This window comes from Chelonoidis abingdonii, chromosome 20, assembly GCF_003597395.2.
Source record: "Chelonoidis abingdonii isolate Lonesome George chromosome 20, CheloAbing_2.0, whole genome shotgun sequence".
Taxonomy (NCBI): Eukaryota; Metazoa; Chordata; order Testudines; family Testudinidae; genus Chelonoidis; species Chelonoidis abingdonii.
The window spans coordinates 18,080,296-18,093,184 of NC_133788.1; the positions used below are offsets into that span (position 1 = coordinate 18,080,296).

Here is a 12,889-nt window from a genome sequence, read left to right on the forward strand (position 1 = left end):
CTGGCCTTGGATGGTGACAAAAAATACATCAGTCCAATCTTTAATTAAACTAACAAACAACCTTAGCAGCATCACATGCCTTGAAGTTTGCCACATTAGGGCCTTGCTGAACCAAATAGTGGGAAAAAAACCTGATGCGAGAATACTCTGGGGCAGGTCCTGGAAGGTGTGTGAGAAAAAGGTTGATTTTGTGATGATGGTACTTGACTGGAATTCAGGACATCCCCAATCAGTTCCTCACCCTTACTCTTTCACAGATTTCTTGCGTGAGTGTGGTCAAATCCCTTCCTCTCTCTGAGCCTCTGATCCCCACCTGCAAAATGTAGATGATAAAATTTCCTCTCTCCCACTCTTGGCCTGCTAGATTGCAAGTTCTTCAGCCAGGAGCCACCCTTACTGTCAAGGTGTACAATGCTTAGCCATCCAGTCTTGGTTGGAGCATCAAGGCAATACCATAATACAAATAAACTCCCAAAAAAGCGCCTCAACAGTTTCAGTGGGAAGGCAGTCCCTGAACTTGCTGGTGCTGAGGGCATTAAACATTATAGCTAAGGCCATAAACAGGGTCCAGAGCCACAGACAGCCTGTGCAGCATATAGAATAAAGGTGTTATGGTCATAGCAGTTCCCCCATTCCACAAAAGCATGGATTCTGCATTCCTTCAGCTGACGAGCCTAGATCATCTGTAGGGACAGCCCCACAGTAAAATAATGCAGGATGGCATAGTTAATTGTGGTGAGGGCTACATGAGAGAGAGGTTGCAGCAGGCTGGCCTGCCTTAGATGGAAAAACATGAAGGGACAGTGCCTCTTTCTGAGAATTCAGGAGTATTGAAGGATCAGATAGGGTCCCACATCTACAAATATACTGAAGAAAGTGTTGTTCCACCCGCCCCCAAACGACATAATGCTGAACATCTTAACAAGCAGCACTAGCTGTAAATCCAACATGTGCTGCCTGGTTGGCTGGAGCTGGCCTACTTTTAAAAAGAGAATTCAAAACTTCATGTCATGGGGTAAGCTGCTGGTCTACAGTCTGATGGATGAAGTCTTTGCCCATTAGGACCCTGTGCTGGGAGATTAGCAGCTGCAGCTTTCTTCTTTCTCAGGTCCTCGTCTCTGCTCCATTTAGCTGTAGAACTCAGAATCAGCGTGCCTCAGAGGTGATGTCACACAAGCAGGTTTGAATTCAAATGTCGGCAAGCTGGGCTGCTGGTCAGAGGGTGACTTTCCCTTCCCTCCCTTGCCAGAATGGAGATCTCCAAGAGTAGAGGAAATGGGCTTTGCCGAGTGGAGAAAGTGGGCCCAGAAGCAGGTCAGACTAGAGAGAAGAACAGCATGGGAGACTGGAATTGCCCAGCTGGGTATGGCACAGCCAGCCAGGTATGCGGAGGGGAGGTGTAGAGACAATACAGCCATATGGAGGAGGGAAGGTGAGGATAAAGCACAGGCCAGCTGTGGAAAGGAGATGGAAAATGAACAGTGTGGCCAATGCATCCCTTTTAGCTCTGTAATCTGGGATACAGTTTTTTTTTTTTGAAGTGCCACCCAAGAACAGAGTGTGCTGTAGATAAGAGAACTTCTCTCACTACACATTTTTTCAAGCCATTTTGATTTTTTCAAACAAAGTAAATATGTATTCCATTGTGTAGTTATGCCCTTCACAAGCGATGACACAAATGTTTCACCTCCACAGATAATGCTAAGAGAGAGCTGTTTTCCCAGTGGTGGAAAAGGGGATTTACATCCAGTCCCGGGAGATCTGATTTCACTGGCTGAGCTTTTGTAAAACTGGCTTCTGTTCAACACAACAGGTCAAATGCTGATCTTATTGATGTCAATGGAAGTTTTGTCTGACCTTGGATCAGAATTTAGCACAATACATTTATTGTTCCAGTTATCAGTAGTAAATTCCAACTCCTAATGGATTAGTGTCATTAGAAGCAAGAGATATCTACAACATTTCCTTTGTAATGTACTGAGGCTGGGATTTTCAAAGACACTTCAGGAAGTTAGGCACCCAACTCCCATTGACTTTCAGTAGGAGTCTGGTACCTAACTCCTTTAGTTACCTTTGAAAATCACATCTTAAATGCTTTTGACAGTGCTAACAGTGTCCCTTGTTCAAACTCACAGCCTTGGGATAATGTTTGTCCTGTGCAACATTGAAAAATGGGACACAAGTTTGTGTAGATCAAAAAATTAACATATACAAACTTCACAATTTGTAGACAGCAGAGAATGAGTATTTGCTCAGCAAGGTGAAGGAGGCAACTTCTTTGAAGAACAGTTCAAGTACCATACCATCTGGACATTTGCTCATCTGCTACACTGATGGCCTTGATCGAGACACTTTCAAAATTGTGAGCTATTAAATTGATGCTAGCAGTAGAAATGTGAATGATCCATCTCTTTTCTCATACAGACTGGAAAAAAATCTGCAAAATATTGAGGGAAAGGGAATGAAAAACCATGATAAGATACCTCATTCTCTTTGTGCTGAGGATTTTCTCACCTCATTAACTTTTTCCAAGTGTTGCATAATTTAAGATCTTTTAGTAAATAACAGACCTTTCCTTTTCTTTTCCTTCTGATAATGACACACTGTGTGGTCTTGGGCTAGTCCCTTAGTCTCATTTTCAAAAGCAGCCACTAGTTTTGCATGACTCACTCTTTTGGATACTCAGCTTAAGAAATCTAGGCCTGATCTCCCCCTACTCCCTCTAAAGAGGCTGAGCACTTCAAACTCCCATTTCATTTCAACTGGAGCTACGGATGCACCATACAATGAAAGCCAGGCCAATGGGTCTCAAGTTGGACATTCTAAACAAAATAAGGCACCCAGAGTTATTGGATACTTCTGATGATTTTCTGCCTCAATTAGCCCACTTATGTGAGTGTTTAGTTTCAAAACTGACTCCTAATCCATTTTGACAGACATTTATGAGCACTCAGAGGGTCATTACCAACCATTGCACAGGAAGAACTAAACGACTTCTATTTGCACAATATAGGAGACATTATTCTCTAGCAAGAAGTTCTAGCTCAGAGAACTTCAGAAAATAAAAACTTTGCCTTAATCTGGTTTACCTGTTGGAAACATCGATACATAAAACACGGATGTATGAAATGTAAGTGGATGTGCAAGCGATATTACTTGGCTAAGTTCAGCAGGCCTTAGTGTGTCTGAACTGCTCAGCTTCAGCCAACTATTTTATTTGTCAGTGGGTAACCAGTGCTTTAATCTGTTATTATTTGTCACTGTGATAGCACAGAAGAGTCCAAGTTATGGACTAGGACCCCATTGTCCTAGGTGCTGCACATACACTACAAAAATGCTTCTTTCCCCAGAGAGCTTATCGCTGTATTTTTCTGTATCGCTGTTTTCCTACCTGTTGGGGAGGAGGAGGGAAAAACAACACAGTTTTGTATCTGAGGGCTAGTGTAACAGCAATGCAGCTTTTCCCCCTCCTTAGGAGGAAAGATAGGGGTGTAGAAACAAATGGTGTCTACAGATAAGAGCTAAGCGAAGAGAGCATATTCCAGAGAATGATGCCTGTGAGCTCACTCCGATACACACACACGTCATGAGACCTTCTGCAACCTAATGCATAAACTATAGAGAATTTACAACATAGCAGAGGGCCCAGGAATAGAGGGAATGATATAAAATGCTTTTCTTTCTCCCCTTATTGCAGAATGTGGTATCCTGTAAATTCTGTAGATTGAAATTTACATTTATGCCTTATATCAAAAGAGAATCATCCCCCATCATTAGCAGGTCCTCAAATTCCTCCCCTTACAACTCTTAGAAGGCACACTTTTGACAACTGTCCTTTATGTTCCATGCTGAGAATGCACCAATTGAATCTTCAGGGCTCAGCCAAACAGTGCAACTACAATGGTCTCTGAAGAGGACACTAGCTATAAATCTATTTGTTTAGTTAATCTATGTTCATATAAATTACACTTGCTCAATACAATGGACATTAGACATCTGTTCAGCATAACATGTTTATATTACGAAGGACAATGCAACTGGCTGATGCCTATTACGTACTTTTAGAGCAATAACCCTGTATTCTGTCAGTAATATTCTGTTACTGATCTCTTTGTCTTTACAGTGCAAGGAGTTTCTGAGACCCTTTAAGAAATCTCTTCGGAAACTGGATTTGCCCAAAGAACTTCCCAAGGACAAAAAACTGAAGTACACTAAGAAAAACTTGACCATACTTGGGGATCACATCAATATGTTTCTTCAGCATTACTGCAAATCCTGGGAACTCAAACGCTGGAAGAAGTAAGATAATCCTGTCACACTAGCAATGACAATACAGTCCTAGTAGCATTCATTTATAAGGAAGGTTGGATTAAGACTGAGAATAAGAACTGGGTTTGATCCTGGCTTTGCCGTTGACTTGCTGTGTGCATTTGGGCAATCACTTGGAAACACATTTCCAGAAGTCACTTGTAATGTTGGGTGCCCACTTGAGACTCATTGAGTCTGGTTTTCTGAGCACCCATAATTATATCCCACTGAGAGCTGTGAGTAATCAGCACCTCTGAAAAACAGGGCATTGACATCCCAAGTTGGGCATCCAAAATTAGTGGACACTTGAAAACAAATTAACCCCAACCTACCTCATGGATGTATCTGTGTGCTTGTCTTCGCTGCACAGTTAACTCAAGTGTTACCCCTAATTTGAGTCCCATCCAGGTGCAAAAATCCTTCACTCAAGTGTGGTGGTGCTTTTAACTTGGACTGCCTGGCCAGTCAGGGGATAAAAGTTAAGGTGTCATGTTTGTTCAACTCATCAGCTGTTATAACATGTCTACTCTGTAGTGTAGATGCAGGTTAGCTCCACTCAGGTGCTGACAGCCCTCCAATGCCATCCCACAAATCCCCTTGGGTGCCCCAAAGAACAGACACGTTCTCCCACAATTCACTGGGAAAGAATGTCGAGAGCAGCCTAGCTTATTGCAGTGGGAAGAACCATGGGATGCTCCCTTACAAATCTTATTGCCACACACAAGTGAGTGCAGCACCAGCCTGGTGAAAGCAGATAGTGTTATTTCACCATGTGGCCGCTCTCACTCAAACTAGGCTAACTCGAGAGGAGTAAGTCAAGTGTAAATAACTTGTTCACTCTGCAATGAAGACGTATCCTGAGTGTATGAGGGTTCATTAGTTAAGTGCCTGCAAATCACTATAGAAGCAGCTAGGTATTATTATGGTATTTCCAATGGGACAAGTCTATCATAGTGCCCACAATTTAACCAAAGATTTATTTGGATTATAAATTCTACCCAACCGATATGTCCGGTTTCATCAATGATAGCACTGTGGTTGTTTTCCTGTTAGCAGGTTCCTAAGACACATGGAGGCCATCTGGGTGTAATTCTGACGATATTCAACTTCACTCGGGTGAATTTAACCCATGGCCAAATAGCATTTTGTATTATCAGAAGCAACCCACTTTATGGTGATTGAATGAGCTTATGGTGAAAATACCATCTCTTTTCTAAGGGTTGTAAACCACATGCAGAGGTTTCCTTTATTGAAACCAGGAAGGGTTTCATGAGAAATGCTAACTGTATGGCTGAAGATTATATAGAAAACTTGAGCCCTCTGCCTGGGATCCTGAACCCCAGAATGACTCTTCAGTTCTCAGGGGAGGGGTGCATCTGTGCAGTTTATAAGTTTTGTTTGTTTGTTTTAAGCCCACACAAATGGGTATGTCACAGGTTACAGGAGAGACAGATAGAAATGAATTACCCCCAAAAGAGGGAAAAAACAGGTAGGGAAGAATTTGCATTCAAGCAGACATTTTCACTCAATCATTCCTTCCTCTAGGATGCTGTGGAGATTTGTCTCTCTTTTCTCAGAACTTGATGCAAAACACCTGCGCAAACTGTACAAATACAGTAAGAGCAACCAAATGGCCAAGTTTCTGGTAAGATCCATAAATCAATAGCAAACTGAAAAGCTACTACACCAGGTTCTTCCTGCTTGCTTGCTTTAAGGGGATCCTTTAATCACACCAGGCAGGCATCTTGTATAGTTTACGTAATTCCCACTAAGCAGTATACCACTCCTACATTTTTCAAACGTAATTCATACTAAAGACATTGCATAGCCAGATTTCAGACAGAAGGTGTTTGTGAAAGGTAATTCTTATTTTCTTAAGGCTCTAGCTCTCTCACCAATTTCAGAATCTGTGATAGGTGTAGTAGGGAGATTTCTACTCCAGCCATAAAGAAAGAGTGAGAAATCTCATCTACAGGGCTGCAGCTCATCACCTCTTGTTATTCATCCTTTGTGCAAAACAAGATGCTCCACTGCCCACACTCCTCCTGGGGAGACCATGAGAGAACAAACAGCGTGTCACAGATATTACTCACATTGCTTAATACGCCATTGGAAGGCCCTTCGTTACAATGGTGAGGAGTATGAAATATGAATCTATGTAAGAATAAAAATCTGCCACTTATTGTGTAATATTAAGACTAGATTGTCTCTATAAGGACTGATAGAAGAAATGACAGAGCAGACATTATATAACTGTTGACAAATGCCCATTGTTCTGCAAGCCAGGGAGAGAAAATAAACATCTTTGTCTTTTGTGTGGAGGGAACAGTGGGTTTCAAAGCCCTGCTAAATCATAAACAACAGGCTGTGGATCAGAATGTTATCATGCACTCTACAAAACAGAAATAGATTATTTGGAAACAGCTCATTATTTAGACAAGCAAGTGTAAATATCCGGAACCAATGTTGTCATTAGCAAGTGCTTGAGATTGCCAGCATGTTAATTTGATATCTTTATGAAGTTTACTACATCAGGGAGACTAGCAGATCTGCCAACCAGCCTTAATCATCTGTTTTCTTAAGGTCAATCAACAAGATTCCCCTCCTCCAATGTAGTAGGTGTCATCATTGTCTGCAGTTTCAGACCTCCTTAAAAATCTATTTGCTTGGCTTCTGACAGGACAGTTAACAGAGAATTTTAAATTAAAAACCCCTCAGACGATATAAACCAAATGTAAACTGTCATTTTACCCAAGCCACTCTGGGTTGTTTTGGTATCAAAACCTTGGTTGCAGAGGCTGCTTTGCTGCTTGGGCTCTGGGGGTGCTGTTGGTGTCCCTGTTGCACACAGGGTTTGTTCACATAAATCTCATTACAGGATCTGGGTGCAAGTGCATTTTAGTTTTTTGTTTCTCATGTAACGTGGAAGGACACTCACACCGGAGACTGAGCCTAGGCAGCAACCATGAGGGTTAAACACTTTCATTGCTTAAAAAAAAGCCAGCCAAAATTCTCATATCACTTGGCTCCAGGAGCTGGGACATTAAGAAAGATGCCAAAGAGCATGAACGTTTGCAATGTTGCAGTTATGCTGCTGGTATATAATTCTATATGATGGCTCAAAGGCTTGTCATTTGCTTAAAAAAAAAACAAAAACCAAAAAACCTGTAATTTCTACAGAGCTCTATTGCATTTCTATAGAAGTCTACCAGTGTGATCTCTGTTTACTTCTAAAAGATTTTTCTATAAGGGCTAAGATAGGGACATGAGTTTAGACACTCCAGGCTAACCAATCAGCAAAGCTTCTCTGCATACAGATGACATCACGAATGCTCAGTGAAACCCTATGGTGGTCAAAATTAAGATCCTGATTTCACTGCATAGATGTGGGTGAAACTGCACTGATGCATGTATAGTTGCATCTGTCTAAACCTAGGATGAATTTGGCCCAGAGGATGCAGCTAGTCACTCAGCAGTTGGTGTGTGTATGTATGTCTCTTTCTCCTATCAGTGGAGCTCTCAGAATATATTTCTGGTTTTAAAACAGGAACCATAGTGTCTTCACCCTCTTGGCTGGCTGGGGTTCAGAGAAACAGTAGAGAGTCAGAAAAATAGGTTAGCTTCTAGTCAACTAGCTGCAAGGATGGGCAGTGCTGGGAGGCTTTGGTGGAAGATTAAGACTCAGGAATGGAAGAAAGTGGAATCCCTCCAGTGATACAGGAAATAGCTTAATAGTAGGCTCCAACTTTTTTCTTCTATTAACTTAAATCCACCTTCTGGTGCCTCCATAGATTCTTGGATCTATACATCAGGGAGCATAAATCCCACGATAGGGATCTCTGAAGGCAGTTCCATGAAAGAAAGAAATTAAACTAAACCTTAGAAAACACAACCACCTGCATTGATTAGTAGTTTCTCATCTAGAAACATTGATGTAAGCAAATAGAACGATAGTTACCCCAAGAACTCGTTTTCCAGCATGAGGAATCAATACATGAGCACCTGGTCATACACTTAAATTTTGTTTAATGCCACCTTCTTGTGTTATGTGAATTTTTTATTTTTCTATTTATTTGTAGAAATTGTACTGTAGTTCACAAAACCCTGATTCAGTTCCAATGCCCGAAAACACCAAGTTGACTAAGTTGTATGATGCATGGGGCCTCCACGGAGACATAAATAATATGCAAGAGAAGCTGAGTCAGATCCAGTCACAGCCATCACAAACGAGTCTACAAGGTGACTCAGAGGCTGCAAGTATGACAAAGAAGAGGTACTGCTGCTAGGCATAGCTGAGAGCAAATGAAGCAAATAGCAAGCCAGGCAACTGTTTGATTCTCACTCCAAATACAGATATACAGAGAGGCAGTGGATTTGAATGACCAGCAATGCGCAGGGAAATGGATGACTCATGGGATGTGCAAATGGGAGGTAGAACCAATCCAGACCTTTCAGCCATTGACCCAACAACAGATGTGTGGGGAGGGAAAACAGCAGCAAGGACCACTGTACCCCAAGGGAGCAGTGGTGATGGTGAAGTCACTCCACTGCTAATCCAATGGCTGAGTATTTGCTTACACTTGAGTTTAACCTGAGTCAACCGATTGCCAGTTGACTAGAGTTAACTAATACGTTTGTACATGCGAGACTGCTTTACCTTATGGCCGAGCCCAGGGTAAGCCACAAGCATCTACAAACTTGTTGGCTAATGATGAGTGAAATCAGTTAACCTAACTCTAGTGTAGACGAAACCTGAAAGGGAGAATTCCTTCCTGCCCCAGTGGTATCCAGGAGGGGATTTGAGCCCAAGCATATTTATTTCGAGCTGCTAGAATTTTAGTCAGTTCCGCGAGAGACTTTCCCTTTTCTTTCATCCTCTTTCATTTACTTCCTGTCCTTCCTCTTCCTTGTCTTTTCTTCCCCTCTCCTTCAAGTTTCTTCCATGCACTGTATGGAGCGCCACCTCTAAAAGCCCTCACTCAGCATAGTGTGGAACAAACAGAAATCATCAGCAAGGACTAAAGCAACAAGAGACAGGGCCGGCTCCAGGTTTTTTGCCACCCCAAGCAAAAAAAAAAAAAAAAAGTCTGGAGTGCCGCCCCTTGAAAAGGACTGCCCCAAGTACATGCTTGGAATGCTGGTGCCTAGAGCCGGCCCTGACAAGAGAGGACTCCATCAAGGGATAGTGGAAAAGCTGAAGAAATATATGACCTAGGCAAGCAGTATGACATGTGGGATTGAGTATGGAAGTAGAGGCCAGACACTCCTGACTGACTCTTTTTGTGATACTGGGCAGTCTCCTGCTGCTCAGTCTTCCCTTCTGTGCATTGAGACTAACACTACTTCGCTAACCAAGAGAACTGTCATGAAGTTCTGTTCATGTGTATTTGTTAAATGCATTGAAGATGTGAGACTCTTGGGAATGCCAAGTACAATTACAATGCATATGTAATAATTATTTCAAGAATTTTAAATTCCTCTTCTCTTGAAAGGCCCCATCACTAATTATTCTTCATGACTTGTAACACCATGATTTGAACATAAGAACGGCCATACTGGCCAGATCAATGCTCCATCTAGCCCAGTACCCTCTCTTCTAACAGCAGTCGATGCCAGATACTTCATAGGAAATGAACAGAACAGGGCAATTAATAAGTGATCCATCTCATGTTATCCAGTCCCAATTTCTGGCAGTCAGTCAGTCTAACAAGAGCTGATATGCCTCAACTATGTCAGTAGAATGGGAAAATATATATGGTTAGAGTAAGGAACTGAACTGTGTGAGGAGGGTTCTAAAGCATGTGGATACTGCTTGTTAACTGGATGGTTCAGGGCTCAGAATCCATTTTGGTTTCCTTTGTTGGCTAGAATGTATAACCCCCGAAGCTTACAGAAGTTCTCTCCCTGGTTCTCTTTTAGGCTCTGTAAGACTTCTTCAAAGACCAACAAACAGAGAGCATCTGACAAACCCTGCACCATCAGCAAGCCTCATGGACAAAAAGCATAGAAAGAAAAATACAGTGCCTCCATAGTCAAGGAATTTTTCCACACCCAGCAGCTCTTAAGAATTAAAAAAATCCATGGTAAATATTTGCAGTAACATGGAAACTGGCAAATACCAAAACAAGATCTTGGAAAGGAAGTTTAAAGACAGTCTTTATAAATGTAAGAATACATGGTATCCTTTGTAAATACCTTGCGTCTTACCCAATGAAAGAAGTTTGTAGTGTCCTTATTGGTAAATATTAAACCTATTGTATTTATAGCATCATTCTTACTAACATTTTGGAAGCAACTTGTTTTTAAATAAATTAATACAGTGAGTAGCCCATACATTTTCTTCTGATGAAGTGAACCTTATTCTAGCACAGCATTGGTTCCCGTTATTTCCAGCTATACAGGGCAAATGACAGCAGTGGCAATCTTAGCAAACATTGGTGCTGTCATCCATTGGCTGGTTGCAGGAGCGTTTTATTGGGGCTTTTGTCTGACGGTTGATATTAGCAGAGGGCTTGGTATTTGAATAATAATTTTGTGATACTGGATTGCCTGATTCTTTCTGGTCTGTGGTGAGGGTTGGTTGCTGGATTTGGCTGTACAGTAGGTGGAGAGTTTGTAAAGACGTGTTGAACATGCTTATGGCCTGGAATGGGCACCTTTTAGTCTTTTTACAAGTGAAAATAAAATTCTGCCCTATGTTCTGCCAAGGAACCCAAGAGCAGCTGAGTTGTTTTTTCTCATCATCTCTGTATTTAATCTGAAGCGTGCCTGGGGCAGGTAATTTTTGTCTGTTGAATTCTCTCTAGGAACATGTCTGTCTAAGTTCCCCTGTGGCTATTTTCGGAACTTTTAAATCCCCCCAGTTTGCAGCAGGCAGCTTAAATCATGACGATTTAGCTTCTCCTCTTTCCATTTGCCTGCGGGGGTGGGGGCAGGTAGTTTGTGATGGAGGGGACAGCTGTATTATTTTTAGGAGTTTCACCGTAGCACGCAAGAGCCATCTAGGGCTTGATATGCACACTTAAGGCTCGATCCAATGCCCATTGAAGTCAACAGGAGACTTCCCATTGATTTCATTGGGGATTGGAGCTGGGGCTCAAACCTGATTAATTGGCCAAACAACAAGAAGGTCAGGCAAATTAAGCGCATTCACACAGGAGCCCCTGTGAAATTTAAACAGAAATATGGTGGAAGAAAGGTAGCCAGGGATGGAGAGGCAGCAAGCGTAACTGATGCTAAAAGTCAACTTTACTGGGCAACAGTCCCTTGAAAGTTTTCACTATATAGAATAGCAGGAAAGCAACCATGTAATACAAGGGTATAATTCCATCAAGGCATTCCAGTGGAATTATAAACAATTTGTGGACAGCAGAAGTGGTTCTTTCTGTAGAAGATGAAATTTCCCAGGATGACTGTTGCATATTTATTTTTCAGATGATACTTATATTTCTAGTTGAAGGTTCTGAGCTTTTCAATTTCATATACCACATAGCAGGTTTGCAACTGGATATAGCTTCATCACAGTATCAAAAAATGTTGTATGCCCTGAAAATGTCACACTTGTTTAAATAATGTTGACTGCGGTTAAAGTCTGCTCATTCACAAATTATTCTGGGAGTTACCCAATGGACCTTGGGGGTGGGGAGTGTCTTGTTAATTAGAGATGGGCCCACCAGCAAGGCTGTGAGGCCTACCAAAGTCAAGCATCTCATATAGATGCCTGGTGAGATGGTGCAGGGAAAGGGAGGAAGAAAAGAAAGCAAGTTCAAGGCTAGTATTCATTTCAGTTGAATCTAGTACGTCCAATATAAACTAAACTAGTCATCTCTGTGCACAACCTGATATTCTGTATCCTAATGTCACAGCTGCATCAACACAGGCTTGTTACTTTCTCTATTATAATCTACAATTTGAGGCGTTGGCAAAAGTTGACAGTTTTAAAGTGGTCTCATAACTGCAAGAGGTCTAAAAGCTTGATGCACAAGTTTTTTAACTCAGATCTTCTTTACCTTTCAGTATTAAAAAAAGATGAATCAGGGATTCCTGGAAATATTGTACTATGGTTTTGACTATTAACTCAGGCAAGATTTTCACAAAATTTAAAAAAAAAAAATTCAGACCATAATGTGGATCACAGTAAAAGAAACAAAGCTGCAGACAGTGAAAGGAGAAATCATTTACGTTTAGTGAGATTAGCTGCGAAGGAAAACTTCAATAGTTTTAATCAGGCCAGCAAGGATAGGAAACGAAACAGTGAACACATGTAAAGCAGCAGTGACATCTGGTGGCCAGCCAAGTTATTAAAAGATTTCAATTCTCAGCACACCAACATGAGCACAAAACAGTCTCCATCTTAGTTGTTCACATCTGTTGTACATAAAGAACTTCCTGAAATCCTCTCTAGTTTTCCTGTTTTCTTTTAAAGTACGTTTGAGTTATAACAAAAGGTGTAGGGATGACAGCCTGTGAGGCCTCTTTATCTATAAAAAGAAATACACACCACACTTTTGTCAGCACTGTGCTGCGACTCAGTGTCACAGGCATTCTTGGGCACGAATAGTAAACTGCTTCTTTCCACCTG

At 41.6% G+C, this 12,889-nt stretch overlaps 1 protein-coding gene across 1 annotated transcript; it reads left to right on the forward strand.

The window, feature by feature from the left end:
* Positions 1-1,192: 1,192 nt before the first annotated feature.
* Positions 1,193-10,380, forward strand: CHCT1 (CHD1 helical C-terminal domain containing 1). The gene is given in 8 exon segments (XM_032779293.1): positions 1,193-1,237; positions 1,239-1,397; positions 2,240-2,362; positions 4,124-4,299; positions 5,854-5,953; positions 8,388-8,581; positions 10,228-10,270; positions 10,273-10,380. Coding segments are annotated over 8 exon segments (948 nt in total).
* Positions 10,381-12,889: the final 2,509 nt, after the last annotated feature.